The sequence below is a fragment of the Panthera uncia genome, chromosome D2 (genome assembly GCF_023721935.1).
Source record: "Panthera uncia isolate 11264 chromosome D2, Puncia_PCG_1.0, whole genome shotgun sequence".
NCBI classification, from domain to species: Eukaryota; Metazoa; Chordata; class Mammalia; order Carnivora; family Felidae; genus Panthera; species Panthera uncia.
The window spans coordinates 22,292,071-22,319,422 of record NC_064818.1 but is presented as its reverse complement, the minus strand read 5'-3'; the positions used below and the strand labels follow the sequence as shown (position 1 = coordinate 22,319,422).

The window sequence follows — 27,352 nt, the reverse complement described above, 5'->3', positions numbered from 1 at the left end:
TCCTGTGATGTCCTAATGATAAGACTTGGGGTTAGACAGATGGGCAGGGAGAGGACCCAGAAGTCCTGAGCTATAGTTGACCCCATCAGAGAAGTCTGCCTGCTAGCTCAGGACACAAGGACAACTGATGAGGAAGCATTAGGCATTTTCTTTTGTGAGAGTTTCTTGCATATGACTTCCCAAGAAATTGTCTACAGATCGAGGCTTCTAGAACTCTAAGACAAAACCATCTTCATTCCATCAGTATCTTCTATTGATTCCTAACAGAACCAAAAGAGAAAATTTTCTGCCTCACCCCCAGTTAACCTGAAAATTCAATTAAATAGCCCTCCTCCAAACACTCCAGGTCACTGAGGTTTAACTATGCACGTCCTTGGAAAGGCCAGACTAGATGAAACTGACATTTGGAGAGCTGTGTTTTGCATTGGAATAGAAATTGAAATAGCAATGTATTTTTCCTTGCTTGTTTTGATAGCATTTTACTGATAGAAGGTTTGGGGAGAAAGGTGTCAGGGGGCAAATATCTCACTTTTGGTGTATCATCAGTGAACGTTTTCCCCAATCTGTACCCTGTTGCTTAGTTTACAAACGGTGCTTGGCAAAATTATGTTCTTGCTTTGGAAGTTCGTTGCTGCTTTCTCTCCTGCTTTCCTACAGGTTCTTTGGATATTTAAGGGTGGCAGCCACCGAGATTAGTGTTGACTTCTACGTTGGAAGGTTTTTTCTTTTCTTTTGTCCTCGAATTAATGAGTACAACAAACAGCTGGGCCAATAAACCCATTCTGTTGGGTGACACACTCTCACTGGAGCAGATGGCAGATGGTCCGTCTTGCAGAGGTTCGCAGCGGAATGGGGAAAATGCCATTAGGAAGGCGGGTCCTACTTATTTGAGGCCACGTTCCTCCATTTTTCTTGCGATATCGAGTATCTTGCCTGATCATTTTCCCCCCCTCTAATTAAGTGGGTAGCCTCTCTGCCATTTCTATATTTCTGTTTGGTTCTACTTCTCTTTCAATTCCAACATTTTTATTCCTGGCACAGGAAACTTTGTCCAAACTACTCTTGGGTGAGTGTCTGTGGGTGTTATTCCATAAGAAGTCTACAGCTTGATTCAATCTCCTGATAAAATTACAACCGGAAAGCAGCAAAGTGAATAAAAGGAGACAGGAGGCGCTAACTGAGTGACAAAGGCAATCTTGTCACACTACTGTTATTCAAACCAATGTTAGCCTGGATGCCGAGCACGTGCCTGTTCTCAGACGCCGGCGGTGCCGTTTTGTCTTTGATTTTTATTACCGTGCCTTGAATGAAATTACCTGTTTTATATCTTATGTTTCTCTTGAAACATGTTACCTTATGTTCTAGGCCTTGGATTGTAAGACACCTATTTCTGAGTGACTAGATATCTAGGTATTGTTTTGTTGTTGTTGTTAATTTGTTTTAAAATTCTCTAAGGAAATGAAGGGAAGCCCCCATTTGCTTCTAAGGAAAACAACAACAACAACAACAACAACAAACAAACACAGTTCCTTTCCCCAAATGCCTACTGGAGAACTAACAGCCCTAGAAACAGGTGTGGGCATGTCTATGTATATTCAGTTAGCTCAGTGCCGAATTTTGTCTTTGAGCTGCTTGGTAGCCTCTAATTCAAGTTCTGTTGTGGACATTAATTATCCACCGTTGTTTTTTAAGCTGTGGATAGTTCCCATCCCCAAGAGAAACTTTTTTGTATATCTTTGCAGCTTTACTGAGGTATCATTGACAAATAAAAGTGTATATATTTAAGGTGTACAATGTGATAGCTTGATAGGTGTATGCATTGGGAAATGATTACCACAATCAAGCTAATCAACACGTCTGTCACCTCAGAGTTACATTTTTTTTTTTTTTTTTTTGGTGGTGAGAATACTTAAGATGTACTCTGTTACCAAATTTCAAGTATTCTGTACAGCATCTTTTTTTTTTTTAGTTTATTTATTTATTTTGAGGGAGAGAGAGCATGAGTGGGGGAGAGGCAAAGGGAGAAAGACAGAATCTCAAGCAGACTCTGCACTGACAGCGTGGAGCCCAACGTGGGGCTCAATCCCATGAATCATGAGATCACGACCTAAGCTGAAATCAAGAGTCAGATGTTTAACTGACTGAGCCACTTAGGTACCCCTCAATACAGCATCATTTACTCTAGTCACCATAGTACACATTAAATGGCCAGAACCTACTCATCTTATAAATGAAAGTTGTACCTTTTGATCAACATTTTCCTATTTCCCCCACCCCTGAGCCCCTGCACCATTCGATTCTTGAGTTCTATGAGTTCAACTATTTTATTGCACATAAAAGTGAGGTCATATTTGTCATTCTGTGTCTGGCCTGTGTCACTTAGCATAATGTCCTGTAGGTTCATCCATGTTATCACAAATGACAGGTTTTCCTTTTTTTTTTATGGTTGAATAATCTTTTGTTGTATATATATCTCTATCTATCTATCTATCTTTTATCTATATCACATTTTCTTTATCCATTCATCTGTCAACAGAAGCTAGGTTGTTTCCATATCTTGGCTATTGTGAATAATGTTGAAGTGAACATGGGACAGTAGATACCTCTTCAAGATCCTGACTTTATTTCCTTTGGATATATACCCAGAATGGGATTGTTGGATCAAGAGAGACTTTCTTTTGCAGGAATTGTTTTTGATTGTCTCAAGATGGAAAACAACTCAAATCAAAAGACTCTGAGATACTGAAGCCGCTTTTATAACTGGCTCCCAAAGAATGTTCTTAAAATCCCTTTTTTTTAAATTAAATTTTTTTTAATGTTTGTTTATTTTTGAGAGAAAGACAGAGCCCAAGTGGGGGAGGGACAGAGAGAGGGAGACACAGAATGTGAAGCAGGCTCCAGGCTCTGAGCTGTCAGCACAGAGCCCAACACGGGGCTCAAACTCACAGACTGTGAGATCATGACCTGAGCTGAAGTTGGACGCTTAACTGACTGAGCCACCCAGGAGCTCTGTTCTTAAAATCCTGACACCATAAGGAAAGTATATACTTATTGGTATACTTGAAAGTATATACTAAGGGGGATTGTCAGGATTTTCTTATACCCCATGGACACTTGGACTATGTGACACTGAGGGTGCCTTACAGTGCCAATATTATCCAGGAATGTGAAAATTCTTTCTTCAACAACTTTCTTTCCAAGTGAAGGACATCCAGCTTTTGACGGAGTGTCAAAGGATAGGAAGGATGATAGGAAACCCACTACTTTAGCCAGGCATTGTTTGGGATTTCTGTCATTGTGAAGATTTATCTCCCTACCCCTTATTGCTTCCACAGAACCTCGCTTCTAGAACAAAAAGGGCCCATCAAATCCCTCCTCACATGACAGATCTTCAGTGTTGTCTTAACTTCTCTGAGTCATTCTTCATTGGGCTAAACATCTCTAGGGTATTAACTGCTGTCCAGGCGTTTTATCATCTTGACCACTCCTGTGGAAACTCCAGCTAGTTAGGGTCTATATTTAGAAGACAGCATGAGGAGCTGGCGGTGCTTAGGTGAACAGAATTGTAATATCAACACTGAAGGTGGTGCGGTATCCTGGAAGTGATCTAACCAGTGCAGAGCAGGCAAAGGTTCAGGAATCTCTTTCTGGAATCTTCTCATGTTCTTGTTTATAGGAGAAACATCTGCCTCCAAATAGCGAAGTAATCCAGGCTCGTAGGCAGTGCCTGAGATTTGATATTTCTGCTCTGATACCCAAAGAACCACGTAAAATCAAATTTATTCGAAATCTAAACCGTGATCTCTAAACTGACACCACATTCAGCTCCTCCTCCTGACTTTGCTATTTCTGAGAGTGAGACACAGATCCTTCCATGCATCTGTGGTTCCTCCTTTTTCTCTTTCCCCTCCTTCCAAATGGCTGTCATTCCTCCTCCATGGGGCATCCTGCTTCTCCTAGTCCCAGTTGCTTTCCCGATTATTCAGATCTGCCTTTCTACTGATACTGGGAATGGAGAAAACATAGACATTCCTGTAATACTTTATACAATCAGACTTTCTTTGAAGGTCACACCTAGGAGGGAGTCCTGCAAGACAATGGCTCTTCAGCAGTCCTAATCTGGGTTTTCCTGAAACACACATGCAAGAGGCAAAAGGGGCATGTGACAAGAAGAAAATGGAGAACGAAGCTATCTGTCTTCTGAAAGAGCCTAGTGTTGAAAGGGCCGTGGGGCAAACACAACCTCAGACTGGGTCATCATCTACAAACAGTTAAAACAAAAGTTACTCCAGCCACTGCTGCACCCAGAGGAGTGGGGCAGAGGTTCTGATTGAGAACTTTGATTTCCCACAGATTGTTTGAGTCTTAAATGAAATTTGGAAAGGTTCCCTGACATCAAAGGCTGTTCCTTTTGGCTAATCGATTGAGTATGTTGTGTCTGTCCTCCCCCGAGTCCCCCACGACTGGGAACATATGTCAGATTCTCCCTTTGCCAGTAATTTGGAGGCTTGTGATAATAAAACATCCTTTTTCTACGTAAAAGGAAGGGTGGTCCTGGGGAATGTTAAAGCAGCAGAAAATAGCAATGATTTACTCCTCTCTGAAAAAAATATACAAAGCGTGATCCATCCATATCTGAATATCATCTGCATAATTTGAAAATAAGACATTGAAGGGAATAGGCCCAACCTCACGATCCTGTTCACGTTTACATCTGGAACAGCTGCCAGGGCCTCTCGGAGTTGATTTTGTTCAGTTCTGCAGGGCTGACTTGAAATCCAGGCAGAAAATGAAAGTGAGCAAATTTACCTCTGGCATTCAAAGAAATGCTTTTGGTCAAAGTGAGTATTTCTGACCATGACTCATTTTCAAAAGAAGCATTGAATTCGCTTTGTCATCTTTGCCTGGATCAGGCTCAATCGGCCCTTTTATGACTTTTAAAATATCCTGTATAGCCAGGATGGCATTTATTAGGCTTCAGCTATTCAATATTGCATTTCAATATATAAAAGTCACTGTTCAATTGAATATTGAGTTTTCTAAGGAAGTAAACCTAAAGAAAAGAAATTTGCAAGAATCTAAAATAAATGAGTTTGAGGAAGATCAAACTGCCCTTTTGGCTGTTTCAAAGATCAAAAGATCTCTCTTTTATAGAATTCAGGAACAACGTGAATAGCCTCTTTCCTCTACCGCAAAGCCCCGCTTTTTTACGATCATTGATAGCTTGGGACTGCACCATAATGGTATGAAAGGCCCTGGGGAGGCGGGAAGATGGTTGCATTCCCGAAAAGCACCCAGGACTTTTGCGTCTGAAATAGCAGGTTTTTCATTTAATTTAATCTTGAGCCCAATAGAGTGAGAAAATGAAAATCTGTCCTCATCTCCTTCAGGAGGAGGGGTGGCCTTGAAAGGCTTGAGAGGGTCCCCTGAAAATTGTTTTTAAAGCCTGCGTGGTATTTTTGTCTCTACCTCTCACGGATGCTGGATTATATGTAAGGAGGCTCTCTTTGAGGTCATACTGCCCTACGGTCCACATAACCTTAGAGAGTTACCTAATCTCTACGTCCCTATTGCTCCGTGTGTAAACTGGGGATAATAATATGTACCTCTCTGACTTAAGTTTCCTCCAACCTGAGGGCCTTTGCTGGTGCTGTTCCTTCAACTTGACTAACTTGTGTGCAGCCCCCAAGATTCAACTGGAATGGCTTTTCTTCTGGGAAATATTCCACAAAACCCAAGACCTAGTTATGCTAACCCCCTTCCCCCATCAGATAGGGTGCTATGGTTTTTTCCTTTGTAGCACTTGCCCCAATTACAGTTGAGAAAATTCTGTGTGAGTACTGGTGTCCTATCTGGTTCCCCCTGTAAAGGATTAGGAAATGGAGTTTGTTCATCAGTGTCTACAATAAAAGGAAAACCACTAAGTGTTTGTCGAGTGAATGAAATTAATGGAGAAAAGTCCGTCACACAGAAGGTGATTGGGAAATGGCAATTCCTATTTTCCCCTGTACTGTGAGCTCCACAAATATTGGGGTAGCGCCTCCACAGAGTGGCTGCTCCAGGAGCATCTCTGGCTGTGCAGATGAACTTCATTGATCATCTTTCCCTCCAACTGCCCGTTCTTCACCTGCCCATTTCTTTGTCTTCTCTCTGAGAGTATGTTATTGACTTTCAGAGAGATTCTTGTTCATCCCCTTATGATGAAAGTTTTCTCTTTCCAGGGATGGTCATGACTTCATAGAGTGCTCTCTCTGACATATCTGCAGTGAGGGATGAGAAGCTGGGTGGTGACCAGGGTGTTTCTTGCCCTGGTTAGAGGATTGAGTGGGAGGGGGGAGGGTTGGGGATGTCAGCCCAGTGAGCCTTACAAATTGGGTTCACTTTTAAACATCACCATCACCACTGTCATCCCCATCATCATTAACAACTAGCAACAACTACTTTGCAGTTTAAAAACCCTTTACTTCCCTGTCTAGGAACAAAACATTCTCATCAGCATTGTAAACCATCCATGTTTGGAAATTTACCATTAGAATCCTTTTGCTTGGGTTGAGGCAAGTACCCATGAGAAATTACTTTTTTAGTTATTAACTACCTTATTGTGAATTAATTTGTCAACTCATTTCATCTGAAAACATAAGGCACTTGGTTGTCTGTGTAGGAAGGAAGTGTCTTTGTCAGAGTTTAGTTGCAGTAACAGAATCCAGTCTAGCTATTTTTAGCAGAAATGGAGTTCATGGACAGAATCAAGAGTTTACAAAAACCCCTAGAAGAGCTGGAGGAGAAATCCTTCAGCCAGATGTCCAGGAATCACACCCTAGATCAACACCCCAGAACCTGCCCAGAGAGGAGCTGCTCTCTCTGCCACGATCTAGAAAGTCATCCCCACAACTGCTGACTATTGTACCTCACTGTGTCTATTCCAGCCCACACCAGCAAAACACATGCCCTTTGCTGGCCTCTCAGTAGCCACGGTGCTAGGGGTTGGACCCTGGAGAATCTGTTAGAGTTCCCACCTGTCTCTACACTTGCTGGCTAGTGTAGCTCCCACCTCAAAGTCTACTTCCACATTTCCTGGAGGAGTGTCTCGTTGGCTGAAGCTAGGTCCCATGTGGAACCCAAACTGTAGAGCACTCTGGGAAATGATACCACTTAGCCTGTCAGCCTCTGCAGGGCCATACAATGTCAATGAAGGGGTACAGATGGACTAGAGTGAACCAGCCTGAAGATTCTACCACAGGAGCTATATGGTGGGAATGCAGGGAAGCTTTTTTGAGAGAGAAATGGAGAAGTTTTTTTCTATTTATTTATTTATTTTGAGAAAGAGAGAGCACAAGTGGAGGAGGGGTAGAGAGAGAGAGAGAAAAAGAGAGAGAGAGAGAGAGAGGAGAGGGAGAATCCCAACCAGGCTCTACATGGTCAACGTGCAGAGCCCTGTGAGATCATGACCTGAGCCGAAATCAAGAGTCAGATGCTTAACCGACTGAGCCACTCAGGCACCCCAGGACTGGAAACAATTTTGACTGACCTCACAACTATGCCTAGACCTAGTCCCAGTTATCAGTAAATGCAGTATCAGGGAGACATTATGGTTTTCTTTGGATAGGTGGTTTTACGATCTGCTTATAAACTTATTTGAGTAAATAACCTCCTTCTCCTATGCCCTTGACATTTACGGTGGGGGTGTTGGCTTGAAAACTGGTTCCCATATGAGGAGGGCAAGGAGAGACCCAAGAAGGAGGCAAACCACTCCAGATGGATAGGTGGAATATTTAGTAAACAAGGGAACTTCCATATGAGGCTTGTCTTGGGAAACTGCAAAATGAGTAGATGTCTGTACCCTACTGCCAGAATCTTTAAAAGTTAAAATAGAGGTCTTAACTGGGCTCAGTCATGTATACTGTCCAGATGGTCTCAACAACATATTGTTCTCTCAAGGCTATTTCCCTAAAACTGGCTCCCAGTGTGGGAACAATGGGTAGAATCTTTGTTCCAAGGACAGGGGAGGTGGTGGGGAGCCCCTGATTGTCGGGGTCCAGTTCACAAGTAGGCTGGTGGTCAAGTTCCCTCAAGGACCTCCTCCAATATGTTTTGGTTCCTTCCTTACCAGGGGAGGCAAGGTGTTCAGATTCACCTGCAGCTGAGTGGCCTCCCTTCAGGTCTATGTCTATTTGACTTAGAAAACCACCACAGAAGCCAATTTGACAATAAATTTCATATTAAAAAAAAAAAGAAAAGAAAAAGAAAACCACCACAGTGGCTGAAAAGAGAAGCTTTGGATGTTACCCAGGAGTGTGTGGCACTTTTTTACCTACCAGGTAAATCTCTGTTTCCCTGATGAGGAGATCCCAAATGAAAGCTCAGAGTTACTCATTTTGAATGAATCATGGAAATCCCTCCGGGTTTTGGAAGCAGGCAGTCAGTAGTGCTAGCCCGCCATCTTCTTTTTAACATTCAATCCAGCAAACACCTTAAGCTTTAATAAACATCTTCTCCTTTAATAGTGTTGACTCCAAGCTAATAAGGCAACTAACGAATCAAGTGAAGGTAAATTTCTCATTAACAATTTATTTAACTTTGTTGAAGAGAGCAATTCCAACTTCTGCTAATTGAGTTTGTAACAAAAAGATGGATCCATTTTACTACCACCCTCAGGACCTTAATCAAACTCTGGGAAAGGTAAAGTAACTCTCATTAGCAGACTAAGAGGTAAAATCCAGGATGGAACGGAAGGTACCAGAACACTGTTAAATTCCAAAAACTTCAACAGGATTATAAAGCAGAGGCACAGACTGGCATTTCACAGTATTTTGAATTTTATTTGCCAGAGGAAGAGCCCTTTGACTTGAAGCTAAAGCCGTGTGTAAGACTTTGAAGATGCTGGCTTTAGGGGGTGGGTGATGTGTTCAATTTCTCCCCCTTTACTTCAGATCCCTCTGTGGAAGGTGGAAACACGTGCTGGGTAGACCTGTAAGGGGACTTACCCTTTGCAGCTGATCCAAAGCCTTTCCCTCTGGCTCCAGGAGGTGGCTGTAATTTGGGAGTTTTATAACGAAGGGCTGAGCAGGACTGCCTAACGGGACAGCCCTGCAGGCAGAGGGACATGTGGCGTGTCTGTGATCGGCCAGTGATTGAATTTGAAGGGATTTAATAATTCTTGAAATTCTCAGCTTTTTCCTGAGACTTTCCTCTGGAAGCCTGATTAAATGCGTATTATTTCTTCTTAAGTGATTTTACAGGTCGTTTATTTTGGATTTATGAGTATCAACACATTTTAAAAGGTATTAGTGAGCAGTACTGCTGCATACTTGTTCTCTAAATCATTAACTTTACTCTCTATCAGCATCAGGTAATAAGAAATCTTTCAAATATTACTTTGTTTTTTCTTCTTATGTATTCATTCAGGCAACAAATATTTTTTAAACACCTTCTGTGTGCTAGGTCCTTGAGATATTCCAATGAACAAGACAGGCATGGTCTTGCTCTTACTACATTGTAGAAATTAACAAAAAAAAATGTTTAGTAAAGTTCATATTATTGTGAAGTCATGGAGAATAAATTTGAATTTAAATTAGTCTTCCCTTCCCAATCAACACTGCAACCGACAAATCAAGTTCTATATGGAGAGGCACAAACAGGAGATGATTCCTCTGTATTTTCACATATGCTACTGTGTGGTAGCATTTAAAGTAGGAAGATGAGGTGAATTGGGGGAAAAACTCTTCCTTTTCCTCTGTCACCTTCCCCTAAGGTACCTGTTGTATAGAATTTGAAATTGTCCAATTGTTCTAAGTCTATAGTTACAAAAGAGGAAATGTCTGTAGTGCTGGCAGAAACCCTTAGGTTGTCTGTCTTGGGAGGCACATCTAGCTTTTACACCTGCCCCTAAAACCTGCTCTTAGTCTGTTCATGGGGCTGGGGTTGTAAGGTTCTGGGACTAAGTTAAAGGGAATGTGAGTGACTCATTTGAATCATGATGGAGAAGAGAATCAAAAGGTCCAAACCAGATAACTAGAATGATCTAGGAAACAGGAGAGGTGAGGCAAATAACAGCAGAAAAGGCTAGTCATGAGGTCAGAAAAAAGGTGGGTCCAGGTGAGGATTCAGAATGGGGGCCGTAGGTAATGTTGGGCCCCAGGGAGTGTTGGTTCTCTGTATTGATCCGAAGCCAATTTTTGTATGTTGTGGGTGGAGCCTTGCCAGCGAGAAAGCTCCTGTTGGGACTCAGTATGTGGGGCCCCCCATAAAATGGCCAGCTGTGCCAGCTGCAAGTCTCCCTCAGAACAGCCTGTTCTCTTCACCCTTTGGAGAAACCTGGATGAAGAAGGATGAGGCAGAAGAGCCAAGGATGCTAACATTTTCTCAGAAGACAATGCAAAACAGAGAATTCAGCTATGTCTATGAGGCTTGACAAAGTACTTTCCCACCCATCTCTCCCCATGGACCAGATACAGGTGGGTAGCTACAGGAGTGTAATTCTCCTTCCTTGACAGATGATGAAACACAACCTGGAAGGAGCAAGTGAGTTTAAGGTCACATAACTATATCGGGTCAACTTAGGGCTTCAGCCAAAATCTCATTCCAGCGGCAACTCTCTTTTCAGTACAATTTACATAATATTCAAATGATATGTAAAAATAAGCAAATGATGAAGCAGAGCATTACAAATGTATTGACTCATTGGTACGTAAGTTGTGGGATTGTAGCCAAGTATCTGTGATTCTTTAAAAGCTTTGGCAATTCCCCCTGGCTGTCTCCTTTTCCACCATTTTGGCCCTGATTGGCACTGGCAGAAATGTGTCTCTGAGTGTTTACCACACCTTCTTCCAACAACATGCAGACCGAGCATTCCATCTATGGCCACAGTCCTCAGGGTAATTAAGATCTGGAGTACCAGGAAACATTTTATTCAGTAAGATTCCACTCATTTGCTTATTCAGTTGCTAAATTATCTTCCAGAAGTAAATCAGAAGGTTTTACCATTCTATTTGCTTGCTTTAGTTGGAAAATCTGAGGGAAATGAGTCTAATTCACTCTTCAAATTTCTAATTAAAACTTCTTACATTTCAAACTTTTTGACAGAAAAAAAAAAGACAAGAAATATTGTGTAGAAGGCAGCTTTGAGAAGACACAATCCATGTGTGATTGCTTGAGCAGGAAGGGTTAAATGAGGCAACAACAAAAAGCTGCTTGTTTTTGCTTGCTTAAAAAAAAATTCAAACCATCTCCAAATGTAGCTTAATCCATTTTCAGACTCTATACATTATGCATCAAGATTTTGTACAAAAGGAATTTGAGAGGAGTGTTTGCATGAAACCACTTCAGTGGATTAAATTTGCAGTTCAGCATATTAGACTCAAAAAGTATACAAGACATTTGAGAGTCCTGCCTCCTTCCCTTATGTACAAGGTTCCTACTTCAGGTAAATAACTATAACTTTTTAAGAATGGGTAGATTCCATCAGCTGTCCTCAAAAAAAAATTAAGAAAGGATTTTGTCTCCCTTCCACTTAGTGATGACAACAAAAGCTTAAAGAAGAGAAAGAAGAGAAAATTGAGAAGGTTGGTCTCAGTGATTCTGCAGATCCTGAGGTTCTTTCAGGCAAAGCCACCCTACCCACGGTAGAAAAGCTAATGTGACAAGACATTCCCAATAAAAGGAGTGCACACAGATACCTCTGTAGTAACTATAAACGTTACTCAGCTTCAGTGCAAAGTTGAGTTGCCACTATGGTTAAACATCTGGATCAAAAGCTCAGAAGTGGTCACCCAGATGTCTTCACCTAGTGGATGCCAAAAATCATTGAGACCATTTCTGGGTGTTTGTAGGGCCAGCTGTATTTTTATTTCCTGTTTAAGTCATGAATTGTTGGAGTTTTGGAAACATAGTATCTCTTTCTTCTTTTAAAAAATTTAGTTTTTATTCTTTATTTTAGTGACAGAGAGAGAGAGAGAGAGAGCACACAAGTGGGGGAGAGGGGCAGAGGGAGAGGGAAAGAATCTTAAGCAGGCTCCATGCTCAGCACAGAGCCTGACATGGGGCCTGATCCCATGGCCCTGGGATCATGACCTGAGCTGAAATCAAGAGTTGGATGCTCAACTGCGCCACCCAGGCACATCTTTATTTCTTTTTTTTAAAGGAGGATCCACACTCAGCATGGAGCCCAGTGTGGGGCTTGAACTCATGACCCTGAGATCAAGACCTGAGCCAAGACCAAGAGTCCAACGCTTAACCAACTGAGCCACCCCGGGGCTCCTATTTCTTCTTACCCAGAGAACATTCACCACTGAAGGGACACCCTTTATGGAGGCAATCAAGCAAGGGTCTGGAGAACCTCCAAAGCAACCCATTTCTGGACTGTTAATGATGGGAGGTCCTAAACTGACAGGTGAAGTCTAACCCTGGCATCATTACTGTTATAAGCCATGGGCTGTCCAAACAATCTAGAAAGCATCTGAAAGTTTCTATAGTAACTTGTATTTATTTTTTTAAAAGTGTTGAAAAGTTCCCAGTAGCATGGCTGGTTGCCTGGGCTACAATGTTGTGTTGACAGCTCCGGTCCTTTTCCTGGCGGCTGAAGACCCAGGACAGTGACCAATGAGAGGGCAGCATTTTTTCCTGAACTTTTCATTAGGCTGGTGATTCATTTTGAGACCCACATTTTATGAAGGCTGTGAATTCAATGCAATGTAGCTGTTGAGGTGTCTACATTCAAATTGGATTCCATTAAGTTTATGACGTGATTAAATGTCTGAATCATAAGGAGTCGGGGTTGAATTTATGTGCTTTCTGAAAGCACTTTCGAAGACTGGCAGCTTCGATGAGTGTAATATGATGCATGGGATTGAGAGAACAAACCTAAAGAGACACTAACTCAAAAATAACAAGGATCTGAGAATTGAGGTGGGTGTCACTCTTGGACATACAGAGTGGAACTGTTATTCAGCGTGCATATTTTTTTTTCCTTCAGAATATTTAATTTGGAGCATTAGAAGGGACTTGAAAGCATTAATTGGGGTGCTTGTTAAAAATGCCAATTTCTAGGTCCTGCCTTCTGATTTGGAAGGGATGGAGTTGGGTACAGGAATTTGAGAACTCACTAGGGAAAACACTGATTTAATCATCTTTCATTTGGTCAACTGATGTGCCTCTTCCATGACCTAGCTCACAGTTAGTGGTAAGAGCACAAGACTCAGAACAAGATCTCTTCAAGGTATCCTCAGAGATCTTTCATCACCCACTTAGTTCTTGCTCATCCACATTGATATTTATGACGTGGAAATGATCAGGTGTGACAGCTATGTGTGCCGTGTTCAAAAAGTAGAGAACAACATGAGATGGCAGAAAGAGTGAGTGAACGGCATACTGCATGTTACCAAAAAGGAGTTCTAATATCTCAACAAAATTTTTGAAGTACATCTTAACACGTCAGGGTTAAATGGGAGTTGCACAGTGCTATTTGAGTCACTTTTAGACAATTTCTGGCATAATAGCACACAAAATACTTTCATTTCTGCATTTCCCTTTATTGATTTCTTTGACTTTAAATACATCAAATATATAGCCCTTGGAAATTCTAGAATTGATGAAGTTACACACTTTTTCATTATTCTGACGATTTGTATTTATTCTTTAATTCTCTCATTTGTGAATCTGTTGTTCAGATCCTTTGAAATTTTTCTATTGAATTGTTAGCATTCTTTGTATTGATTGTAAAGAGCTGTTTATATATTAAAGTTATTAATTCCATATCTGTCATACATCTTGCTGAAAGCGTTTTTCTCTTTTATTTTTTTTTCTTTTTCTTTTTCTTTTAACTTATGGTGAATTTTCTTTCACATGGAGCACTTCAAAATTTTTCTGTAGTTAAAATTTTCCTTTTTGCCTTTCTTTGTGATGTTGTTTCATTGCTTTTATTTGTTAAAGCTTTTCCCATCACAAGATTAGGAAAAGAATCATTTACTCTTTCTTCTAGCTGTTCTGTAGTTTTAACATTTGCATTTGCATTGAATGCTTTAACCTACTGATATGCTTGGTAAAATGTAACAAATAGAACGTGGATATGTAACAAATAAACATTTTTTTCTCAGTTTATTGTCCCAGCATCATTTCTTGTAGATTTCTTTATTTTCCCATCTCTCCTGAAACTAGAGTTATTTTTATCCCTATTGTATAGATGAGTGAACAGAGACTTAGACAGTTTACACTGATTTTATCTACAGGGGGCAGGTCTAGGAATGGATCTCAGGACTGAGGGACTCCAGATTCATCATCTCAGCCACCCAAGTAAATTTTGCTGTAAAACAAATTCTTGGTATGAAGGCCATTTTAGGGTTCTCTATTCTGTTTCACTAATTTGGCAGTTATTTTTTCACTAACACCATACTTTAAAATATTTTACCTTTGTAATGTTTTTAAATTGGAAAGCCCTTGCCCTTTCTATTCTTTCAGCATTCATGTTGATCTCAGACTAGCATTGGCAATTACAAACCCTGAGATTTTTCACTGGAATTACATTTGAAAAGACATCTTTACTATATTTAAACATTGCATCTAGCAAAAAGGCCCTGTAGGGGAGTTTTATATTTTTCTTCAGACAGGTCCTTTACATGTCCTATTTTCACCGTAAGTATTTGGTATGTGCGTCACTACTGTAAGAGACTTTTTTTTTTCCATTATATTTTGTAATCATTGTTAATTTATGGAAAAATCAATAATATTTATTTTTAGCTGATTTCTTTTTTTTTTTTTTTTAGAATGGGGTTTCATGGACTTTCAATGTAGATAATCTTATGATCTGAAAACAATAGTAATTTTAGCTTTGTGTTAATTACACTTTTAATTTCTATATGTTGTTTTATTGTAGTGGTAGGAAAAGCTCAGTGCCAGTGGTGAAAAGAGCCAGCCAGCCAGTCAGTCTGCTTGCTTTCTGCTCTCCCTTCTGCAAAATATTTATGAAGTACCTACTTTGCCAGGCACTATGCTAGACGTTGGAGACAGAGCACAGTCCCTGCCCTCCTAGAGCTATAGCCTGGACTGGGAGACAGATATTAGACAGGTATTCATACAGTTACTCCATTACTTACTCCCCTTGTCTCATTCTTGGCTTAAATGAGAATACATCTGGTCTTTCAATTTTAAGCCAATTTGAGACATTCTTTAACATGCTGTGTTCCTTTAAGACTAGTTTCTAGTTTTTGAAAATCTGAAAGTTTTAGGAAAAGGCTTTTCCGTGTCACCTCCTTTTACCAATTGTCAATCATTTTATAAACAATAAACCCGAGGCACAGGGGGGTAATGTGACATACCCACCATTTTGCAGTTTCTCCTGACAGAATCCTCTGTGGAATCCAGCTCTAGAAGTGGTCTCAGGACTAGAAGGGCAATGTGTCTATTGCTTTTTGAGAACAGTAGCCTTTTTGGGTGGCTCTTTGTGCTTCCCCTTGTCCAAACGGTACCTGCTGCTTTCTAATGGTTTCCCAGATAGCACAGGGAAGATACCCAAGCTTCCAACAGCTTGGTCCAGAAGCTGGCAAAAGGGCAGTGACAATGCAGGCTAGTGTATAGCATCAACCTGTTAGAAGCAGTGTTTATTTCTCATTAGTTAAAAAAATAAAGTTAATTAAAGTGTATAGGAAATACAACAAACATTTTAATCATCACCAGTACTCTCACCACCAAGAGATAACCTCCATTTTGTTTGAATGCTTTTTCTTTGCCTATCAAATTTTCTGCAGAAAACACATTTCATATTAAATGATAGATTTTTCCTTTTTTTTCATTCAATATTGTATCATAAAGAATTCCCCAAGTCTGTAATTGCCTCATCTTTTTGTTTGTTTCCTCAGTTTAGCCCTGACATGAGTTTTGCTTTGCAATGCTCTCGTGATTCATCTGGCTATTCATTTTGAAATAGTTCTAACAAATAAAGGAGCCTATGAGGACACCTTGAATAAAGACACTTAACTGAATCTGAAATAGCCACACTTGGTTGAATGAATGATGGCCATGTCATCAAAATTTCAGCAGAAAGGAAATGGTAATAATAATTCAATATGAATCTAGCACCTTAAGAGCTGAAAAGGTTTGGTTTCAAAAATTTCTAGCTATTATTCATAGACATGTTGGAATGCAGGTAGCTTCTTCCATGGCAAACATTTAAAAAACCACACCTACCCATAAGAGGTAACAATCAGCACCAGTAGCATAATCTTTGGAAAGAAGGACAAGATCTCTTTCTCCCCACCCCCCCCCCGCCTCTCTCTCTCTTTCTCTCTCTCTCTCTCCGTCATCCATCTATCTATTGCTCTCTCTAAATTTGGAATTTGAGAATTCTGAGAACAGTAGGATATTCCGAAGCATGAAATGTTGTGGATGGGCAGATGTGTGGTTGCCTACCCGATGGCCATTCTTGCTTTTCTCTCTGACAGAAGCTCAATTAAAAAAAAAAAAATAATGTTCATTTAGTTTTGAGAGAGAGAGAGAGAGAGAGAGAGAGAGACAGAAAGAGAGAGGCAGTGTGAGTGGGGGAGGGGCAGAGAGAGAGGTTAGACACAGAATCCGAAACAGGTTCCAGGCTCTGAGCTCTCAGCACAGAGCCCGATGTAGGGCTCGAACTCACAACCTGTGAGATCATGACCTGAGTCGAAGTTGGACACTTAACCGACTGAGCCACCCAGGTGCCCCAGAATCTCAATTTTATAGTCTCAACTTTGTCTACGATCTGCGTGTCTTTTATTTTAACCCATCTACTATCCAAACCAGAATATTTCAGAAACACATGTTCATTTTTAGAAATAAATATGGTTAATATCGACAGCACCCAACATATCAATACTTCCTCTAATAAGGGACTTAGCCAAGTTCCTGTGGAGGTATTTAGTAAATAATTTTTAGTGAATTAAAGAGTACTTCAGCTCCGGAAATAACCTGGGTTGAAAGGAAAAACTACTAGCAAATTAATAATTTAGAGTCTTATTTATACTTTTCTTATTATATTAGAGTAATCCCCAGCTAACCATAGACATTTAAAACTTTACAGGCCTCTCTTAAAGTAGAAAGTATTTAAGGTGTGTCCTCTCATGGGAAATTCCTGAGTGTGCAATTCATCAGACTTGTGAGGCTTAGTCAATTATTTCATAGACTGTCAGTCTAGGAAAGGGGCGTGGGCTTATATAAACTAAGAAATAATTACCTTATGTAATAAAACTATAAGTAGGTCCCTAGTTAATGAATTTGCTAGTTGTTTTCCCAGTTTATAGACATTGACCAATGTGAGACATATTACATATGCATAAACACAGACATAAATGGAGTTAATTAGGGCACGCTAAATTGCTGTAGCAGATAGACCCAGGAATGAAGTCACTCGAAGGAATGGAAGTTTATTTCTCCCTCATAAGACAGTCTGGACTTGTGATCCAGGTGGGAAAGTGTCTCCTGCCACATGGTCATTTAGAAACCTAGGCAGATAGTTGCTCTATCACTTTCAAATTGTCACTCTCCTCACTGCCATCCGGCAGAAAGGCAGAAGAGAGAGCAGGGGGAGGAGTTGTCTGGTCTTGAGCAATACCCTTCAGGTAGCGCCTTTTCCTTCTGTTCACATTTCACCGGCTGGAGTTTAGTTACATGGCCACACCCAACTGCCACGTGACCTGGGAAATGGAATCCCGTCATTCTAGGAGAACAGTTTTTGGTGGACAGCTTCTGACATGCATGTGATGTTACAGACAGAGCAGTAGGCTGGAAGAGTCTCCTGAGTGATCCCACCCTCTCTAGGCTCTTTTCCACTCTCCCCACTGCAATAGGAATCATCTGTGCGCAGTGCAAATGTGCTTGTCCTTCATCAACAAGCCCCATATCTCTTAAGACCTTTCAATAACTCCTCATTATATTTCCGAAAAAGACAAAACTATCCTGACATACAAGGCTTTGCATAATCTAATCTCCTCTTACCTAAGCATTTTCAATTTTGCAAGATATTCCTTCTCACTATGAGGCTCCTGCCACATAGTCTCCTTTTCACATTCTCTGCTTCCCGTGTTCCCTTTTCTCAGGGACTTTCACACTGGCTGTCTCCTTGGCCTGAAAACCCTTTTCTCCCCTCTTTGCCTCATTAGTGCCTATTGATCCTTTAAATGTGACTCTCCCAGTGGAACCTTTCTAGATTTGGTCAAAATCCTCTAAATAAGTTCTCACTGTAGAAGAGTGTATCTTTTTTTTTTTTTCCCCCAACCACCCATTACTCTTTTGCTTTTTGCCTGTGTGACTGATTGAAATCTAGTCTTCTCCCAATAGACTATAAACCCCACGAGGTCAGCGATTATGTCTCTTTTAGCATAGATTCTTACCCACAGAAGATACTTAATAAACATGTGTTGAACATAAGTATGTTTGAATAAATGAATGAATGAAGATCTGTATTCTACTTTTGGCCCTGCCACAAATTAACTGTGTGATCACAAAGTCTTCCCTTTCAGGGCCTCAGTTTCTTCATTGTGAAAGGGTTGAATTAGATGATGTTTAAGACCTTCAGCACCATGATCCTATGGTCCTACGATTTGAAAATTGAATCCTGTGGGTCATGAAGTTTGTTCAATCACTCAGTTACATTTCCTAAGCAGATGTAGCAAGTTCTGGGTCTGGCAAGGTAGAGTGAGAACACTAATTGTTTCATTTTGAGTTTCAGTGCAAACTTTATGCTAATCCATAAAGTCCAATAACAACTGAAAAGAAGATTGGAGAGGGTTAATGAAAAATAATAGTATTAGTTATTATACAGAAAAAGGTAAGGAAATAAAATCCACAAACATTTTGTTGATAGTTGTAAGATTAGCTTCTGTAGGGAGTTGGAAGATGAGCACTGTTACTTTCATTTTGGTTGAACTTAAAACTTGGTTTATGAAGGTCATGTATTGACAATGAATGAATATTTCATTGGTGTAAGAACAGGTTTTTTTCCACTTTTTTGATTTTGAGATTGATATTCAATAAAAAGGATGAATATCCAAGCTATTTTACCCCCACCTCCTTTTTTTTTTTTTTTTTTTTTTTTGGTGATAGAATGGCAGAAGATCATTTTCCATGCCTGATTTCAAGTTGTTGGTTATCACTTACCTATATCATCTATCTATCATCTATCTTCTCTCCTTTTATCTATTTAAAAATAGCAATTTCCATATTATATCCATATTATATAAGACAAGGAATGCTCATTGAGAGAAGTCTTAGTAGGATCTAGAGGAAATTTGCCTCACTGAGAACAGCTTGAGAGACTGGAGCCATCTTATTAATGGTTGATCTCTTTATTTAAGGTTGGCTGATAGACCATATTATCATGTTATATTGTGGAGTTGGGTACTTAAAAGGAACCAATATACCCTTGCTTTTATGAGTCATGCACGCCTTTAGAAAGTTTCAACATCTACCCATGGAACTGAGAAGGTAAGGTGAGGCAAGACTGATGATGCTTGCAGTTTCTCTTAAAAATGGGACCTTTATGAGCATTTCTTTTTCCTCCTAGTTTGCAAGATGGTTCTATCTGATTTTTCATGTGTCACTAGAAAGGGGATGTCACTACACGAGTGGTGAAATCTGACTGGGGGCATCTTTCCTTCTAATTAATTTTGTTTTGTTTTGACATAGATTCTTCTAAATTAATAGATAATTTTTAAGAACAGTTTTAGATATACAGAAAAACTGAGTAGACAGGAGAGACACTTCCCACATACTGTTCCCCTGCCTCCCCACAGTTTCTCCTATTATTACTAATTATTACTGTTATTACTTGTCTTACATTAGTATGGTACATTTGGTACAGTTAATGGACCAATATTGGTATATTTTGTTAAGTAAAGTTCATCTTCATATGTCTTTGCATTTCCTTTTTCTGTTCCAGAATCACATGCATGATTCTACATTTCATTACTTGTCATATGTCTTTAAGCTCCTTTTGGCTATTGACATTTTCTCACACTTTCCTCATTTTTGATGACCTTGATGGTTTTGAGTGGTACTGATCAGGTATGTTGTAGGATGCTCTTCTATTGGACTTTGTCTGATGTTCTTCTCATGATTAGTCTAGGGTTATGCATTTTGGGGAGAAGTGTATATGCCATCAACATGATTTATGACTACTGATGTTGATATTAATCATACTGAAGAAGTAGCATTTGCCAGGTTTCTTAACTGTAAGGTACTCTTTCCATATTGAATTCTTTGGAAAGAAGTCACTATGTACAGCCCACATATAATGATGGCAGTTACGGTCCTCCTCTTTTGGAGTAGAGTATCTACATAATTTATTTGTAATTCTTCTGCAAGGGAGATCTGGACCAAGATTCTTTTAAGTAGGTGGGCTTATTTGGATTTGGGGATATTCTAATAAGCATTTTGTGGCTATGATTATGCATATATATTTTTAGATAAGGCAATATGACCATGGCAACATGATGGGGTGGAGAAGGTACTGGATTAAGAATGTGAGATCTAAGGTTGCAAACCAGCCAGGTTACTTATCAAAAGTGTGACCTGGGTATACACATCTCCTCTGAGAGCTGCTTTGTGTGATCAGAAGTTCTACTTGGCAATATCACCTTACTTGCTATCTTCGCTGTCTGGAACAAATGTTCCATGGAGTGGCCCATCGCTGGTTTCTTTTCCTACCCTGGTTTCAGCTTGAAGGTCACCCCATCCAACCAGAGTTCTCAGAGCACCCCAGGTAAGGTGCCTCTCCCATATCCCAGAGCCTTCTATCCCATGGCTTTGTATTAATCATTACCATCATTTATTGTTATCTAAGATCCTCTTATTTGTTCACTTGTGTATCATCTGCTTCTAGATTATAAACTTTATCTATTCTATGAACTCCTGGAAGTCAAGGACCTTATCTATCTTCCTACATTTGTCCTACCTAGAAAGTGCCTTGAATATATTAAAAAGAAGACGCTGGGGCACCTGGGTGGCTCAGTTGCGTAAGTATCTGGTTGTTGGTTTCAGCTCAGGTCATAAGCTCATAGTTTGCAGGTTCAAGACCTGTGTCGGTTTCCACGCTGACAGTGTAGAGCCTCCTTGGGATTTTCTCTATCTCCTTCTCTCTGTTTCTGTCTCTGTCTCTCTCTCAAAATAAATAAATAAACTTTAAAAAAAAAGAAGAAATAAACATCAAATGACCATTGGAGACATCTGCAGTGAACATTCTCTGAAGCTAAAAATTAAGTAAAATAACACACAACTCTTTGGTGGCTCTGACCAAGAAACGAGATAAGCCAACCTCCACAGCTGGTGCTTCCATGAAAAAGGGAGTGATCCTAAAAACAAAAGAGATTTTTAGTATTCTTTCTTTGTTTTGGAATTTGAATTCCAACAAGATGGTATTATTTTGATTTAGATTCCTTTTTGCTTGGGAAACTTAAATTAATAGGTATTTTGGCTGCCATGAAGGAGTACTGACTTCTCTTATTTAACAAATCAATGTCCAAGGGGAAAAAAAAAGACTTTGATGTCCAGAAGAGGGACGTCTTCCTGAGGCTCTCTGAAATTTGAGATGTCAGAAGTATTTCTCCTCTACAATTGTTGGGAAAAGGAGCACGTTTATTCTCTAGGGGAACTGAAGCATAATGAAATGCAATCTAAGAACATGCAAACTTATTATCTACCAGGATGGTTGAATGGTTCCAATCAAATGGAGGATAGAAATAGGGGCTTTATATTCGGATTTTGGAAAAATGACTCCACAGCTATATTTAGGCGCAACAGTGCCTGCAAATACCTGAAATTGTGGCAGTCTGTGGCTGTTCATAACATAATGAATATATTTTCTCTTTGAAACTCATCATGGGGGTGAGGAAAAAAGTGCCCCAAATTATTCCTGCAGATGGAAGAAAGATATCTTCCTGTGGATGGTAAGAGAAAGGTTGCTGCTTGTCTAAGTAATAGGTTGGTATTGGTTTTTAATTGGCTCTTCAAAAGGCTGCCTCTGTGCCAAAGACTGCTTAGAGTCAGTGAACCCTGAGACTTAAAAAAGTTAAAATTTTTCTTTACTTCTCCCACTCATAGGAATTGCTAAGAAGTGGAGGTTGGCATCATTAGCAGTAGGAATCCTTCTATGAAAATACTATTTTCCTTGTCTCCATGGATAGAAGTCCTAGCACCAGGGAGATGACCTTTTTAAAAAATACTAATCTGGTGTCAATTTCTACTTAAAACCTATCAACAAGTTTCCATTGCTATTAGTTTAAAAATGAAATTCCGTAATGTGGTCTACGGGACCCTGGGAGAGCTCTGACTATGGCTAAATTGTTCAGCCTCTCCTTGTGTCCCAGGGACTTTGTACATACTTCTCTGCCTGAAATTCCCCTTCCTTCACCTTCTTCTGTCTAGTTAATTCTATGTACTGCTCAGTCCCCAAATGTAAAAACCCATGGGACACATTCCTGACCTCCCAGACTAGATAAACTCCTTTGTTCAATACTCTCATAATTCCCCAAAGTTTGTCTTTATCACAGTCAGTATCTGTTTCCCCTATAGATTATCAGGGCAGAGACCAAGTCTGTTTGGCTCACTACTAAATGCCCAGGGATATAGTAGGTACTCAGTGGCTATATACTGGATAATGAATGAAAGAGTGAATGATAATGAATGAATGAATGAACACAGCTGAGTTGTACATTTCATTCTTGCATAACTTTTCTAAATACTTAACATGCTAATGATAAGATGAGTTTGTTCTTTTTTAAAAAATTTTTAATGTTTATTTTGAGAGAGACAGAGTGTGAATGGGGGGGGGGAGGGGCAGAGAGAGAGAGGGAGACCCAGAATCCAAAACAGGCTCCAGACTCCCAGCTGTCAGCCACAGAGCCTGACGTGGGGCTCGAACCCACAGACCGTGAAATCATGACCTGAGCCAAAGTCAGTTGCTTAACCGACTGAGTCAAACAGGCACCCCAAGTTTGTTCTTTTATTATAACTAATAACTAATAAAAGAAAGTCCAGTGTTTACTTTTCACAGTTTCATGTTGACAATGAGAGCTCAGTGAAGATAAAGGTGAAAAATGTGCGGTTTGTGATCATACAGGCCTAAGTTCAAAACCTGTTTCTACCACTTACTGGTCGTGTGATCATGGGAACAGTACTTAAAAATTTTCTGAGTTTCAGCTTCCTCATCTATAAAATAGATCAGGCCTGGGTTTGAAGCCCTCATCCATCAAGTAGTAATTGTACAAGTTGGTTCAAGTTAATAATCTCTTTAAGCTTCAGACTCTATAACTATATAATGAGGCCAATAATACCTATCTTTCTCTGTCCTAGGCTTATTAAGAGGATAAACACACAGACACACACACAGACACACGCAAAGGCACACACACACACATTTGCTTATAAACATACCAATGTTGCTCAATTTGTGTAGAGTAAAAAGATAAAAGCAAATTAACACAACAGTGTGACATTATGTGCTACCTATCAGAATACCAAAGATAAGAAATTGGCCAATGCATGTTTTCAGTAACAATGCAGAGAGAGATAGGCATTCTCATACACTGTTGGTGAAATAGCTTTTAAAGGCACTAAATTTGACCTAGAAACTTCCCTTCCTAGGAACCATACAATCACATGTGTTTATGAAAATGGCAATGTAGCATTGTGATAGTAAATTACTGGAAACAATAAAAAGTTCATCAATAGGACTAGTTTAAAAGTTATGAAATTGATAAAATTAAATATTATATGGTCATTAAAATGTAGAATTATCTCCAAAATATATTATTTGATGAAAAGACCAAAGTAAACAACAATGCAAATTACGTTTTTTAAAAAAGATCACTCTCTACAAGCATCCAGTGTTTAAATGGGTTAAAAATACTTCTCTAAGAATTTACTGGAAGCTGCAGTTGGCTTGTGGGGAGAGAAATGAGGGTGCCCAGCTTGGGTGAAATTTATTTTTCATTGTCTGCACTTCGTTTTTGTTGTCTTTAACTGAGTGCATATATTCCTTTATAAACTCAAAATTAATTGAAATGAGCTGCTGCTACCATGGCTGCTCTTCCTCCTGTTATTAGAGGGTAGGGTTAGGCAACAACAGAGACCTCCGGGGTCCTCCAGCATGAAAGATGTAGGCGGCACAGTGGCAAAGTGGTTACCAGGGGAGGACACACTGGTCTACAGGTGCCAATAGAGAGACAGAGAAGGCCAGGAATTCTGGCAAAGAGGCTGATCAAACATCTGGGCAGTGGGTATGAGAGATGGCCTGTGCCTTTTCGGGTATCCTAAGAGGCGAACAGAAGCCAAACCTGACAGCAAATGTCCTTTGATATGAATTTATTGGATCCTTATAACTACCTCAAAAATAAGTATCATCCTCATTGAATAGATGAGGAAATAGAGGTTGTGTAGTTTGTTCAAAGTCACATATTAGCCAGTGGCTCACTTTTAGACTGCTGGTACTCTTGTTCAAAATAAGCACTTTATTAGAAATGCGGGTCCACTCTGTGCCAATGATTGCATTTGAAGCTGTGCTTGGTGATTTCCAGGAGCTCCTTTATTCCATTTGTGGTTTCCCTAGTTTCACCTCTGTTTTCCCTGGAGAAAAGACTGCTTGGAAAAATCAAGCCTCACAAGCCCTCCTACTGATCTCCTGTGGCCATCAATGTTTTCAGCTGGGAAGGACAGCTCAAGGAAGAAGCACAGTGTATCTCCAGGCCTTCCAGACTAGGAACCGATGAACAATAAACATGGCTTTATCTTAAGGACCACTCTTGGCTTTACTGATCAGCACAGTTAGAAAACTATCAAATGCTGTCAGATCTGTCTCTACCTCAACATCTGTCTCTACATTTTGGGCAATCCCTCTGATACTGATAGAGAAGGTAAGGTCTGGCCCAAAGTTAGGATGTAGATAGAACATATTCAACCAAGTACCTCTGGTTCCGGTATAAACTGGGAATTTCTTAAAGGAACTCTCCCCTTCCCAGTAATGTTCTCCATTCTAGGATACTCTGAAGTCTAAGAAATTTGGAAAGGATATAGCTCATAATTAATTTAATTTATCCAACCTGAAACAATCAATTGGCAAATGGATATTTTTCTTCTAAAATTATATTTTCATAAAGGTATTTAAAGGCTTGAGATGTTTTCAATCATTCTACTGCAATATAATGGTTCATTTTAAGAGCTCTGTGAGTTTGATTTGTATTTAAGATTTTTACAATCTATATATAGGTTGGTCTTTAATAACCATTTATACATTGCTTCTTTTTATATAGGTCATGTATTCTCCTGGGAGAGTAACAAGATTAGAAATAACAAATACGGTACAGAATAAATTAAAGTGTTTCAAACTGCATTATATAATTTCAGAAAATTGGTTTCACACTGAAACGTTTAAATAAGAAAACCAAGCGATTTAAGGGGGAAAAAACCCATAGTATATGCATTTTAATTGCTATTGTTTAGCAAGTTTTATCCTTGGCCATGTGGTTATCTGTTCACAGGGCTCCAGTAATGTGGCAGTTCATTGGGTCAATATGGATAAAATTATTATTATTTTTCCTTATTTAAAAAAAGTGGGCTTCATTCTCCCTGAAGATGAATAGCATTTATTAGTCAAAATGTCAAAGGAGTATCGTAAAAGTAATTGTATTTTTATATATAATTCTCCAAACTCTTGTATACAGAATGTTCTTATTACACTTAGTGCAATAAATTCAGAGGCTGTTATGGGACAGGAGATAGCAAAATGGGGCCAATACTTTTCTAATTACTTAGGATAATAAAAAGTGGGGCTTGGTTTCCCTCTCCCAACGAAAGGAAGGATATCTGCTGCTCTGGAGAGTCTATTATTCTGGCTGGTTTTATTTGTTTCTCTGAAGTTTAAGCATCACTCTCCTTGCACTAAGTCCTCAGGCCTTTTTCAGTTTTTCTATTCGTGCATTGAAGGCCTCTTCCTGTATTTGCAGCTTTTCGTTTATCTCGGTCTGTGAAGACAATCATAAAAAAGTGGTTATGATGAAGCTATCTTTTGCTGCACATTGTCTTTGCGGTTTTGACATACTATAGTGCCTAAAGACAGACATTATCCCTCACACACCTTCCTGTTTTGCAGACAGAGCCGTGTTTCGGCCTGTAGTGATGTGATAACACTCTATCATATTTCTCCGCACACTCCCCATGTATAGCGTGGCTGCTGCGAACAGGAAGTGGTATTTGGACAGCCATTTTTCACACAGCCTCGTGTTGGCAGATAGGCTAATTTATCTGTATTTTCAGACAGACTTTACCAATAAGCACCGAATCAGAATAACTGCTCTGGGCTCAGTTAGTGCGCTCTTGTTGGTACCCCCACCCCTGTTCAATGATGTTTTTGTCTCCTGTGTAATACATTCTAAATGGGATCCCGGAAAGCCTCTGTTGTGGTATAACAACACAAATAATCTCACAATTAGAACAATTCTGATAATTAAGAATATTCATCATACATTATAACTCTTGGAATTATGCCACTTTGTGGTATAGTTTTGGTATAAAAAAGTAAAGCGATTGCTGACAGGTTTTAGTGTTTGCTGCAGCTGTGATAGCATTTAGCCTCTGGCAGTGATATTCTGTGGGCTGACGTTGCTACCTGCACAATTCCAGAAATCCTTTTACATTATCTGAACATTAGTAGTCCCGGAAATGTCTTCCCTTTTTCATGATAGATAATAAAATTAGGTATAGAGAAACCAGTGGTAAGCAATGTGGTAAATCTAGTGTTTTGTTTAGGGGATTTTAAAAAAGTTTACGCGTGTATGAGGAGTAGTTTATACACATAAGTACTAATAAGCAATTCGAAGTTTAGAATGTGAACATCTGCAACGTAATTTGATGTCCTCAGGGTAACTGTATTTTGAGAAAACATCTATTATTTCAATTTATACAGAATAAATTTAAAAAATCAAATACTGTTTTGGTCCACATATAAATTTTCATTCTTATTTATTTATTTATAAGTACAACCATAACAGGTAGTTTCGAAATGTATACCCTGGTTACCTTACCTGATGAGATTTTGTTTCAACTTCACTGGTAAGAATCAGTATTTCTGAGAAGATGGCATTGGTGTCAACAATTCTGGATCCTCATGAAAGTATCCTTCTTCTTTGGTTCAAGTTTTATCAAGCCCTACAAGTTTTATCAAACTCTGGCCTCTGGTTTCCCATTGTATTCCTTTTTTGTTTCCTAGTGTTTGGGTGGAGGAGGCAAGGAAGAATGAACTTGGTCCTCAGGGTTACAAAGGAACTCTGTCATTGTTTAGGAGTCACTGATCCCCTTGGGCATGATTTTGGTAGATCTGTAAAGAGCACTGGTCTAGGAGCTG

General features: G+C 39.6%; 1 protein-coding gene across 2 annotated transcripts in view; it reads right to left on the bottom strand.

Annotated features, from left to right (window-relative positions):
• Positions 1–657: 657 nt before the first annotated feature.
• CABCOCO1 (ciliary associated calcium binding coiled-coil 1) overlaps positions 658–27,352 on the bottom strand; it is a 142,538-nt gene continuing 115,843 nt past the window's right edge. For both annotated transcript variants that reach the window (XM_049645100.1, XM_049645102.1), the window contains exon 8: positions 658–25,973. In XM_049645100.1, coding sequence (XP_049501057.1) covers positions 25,899–25,973 — 75 coding nt within the window. In that variant the 3' untranslated portion in view covers positions 658–25,898. The remainder of the gene's footprint in view (positions 25,974–27,352) is intronic.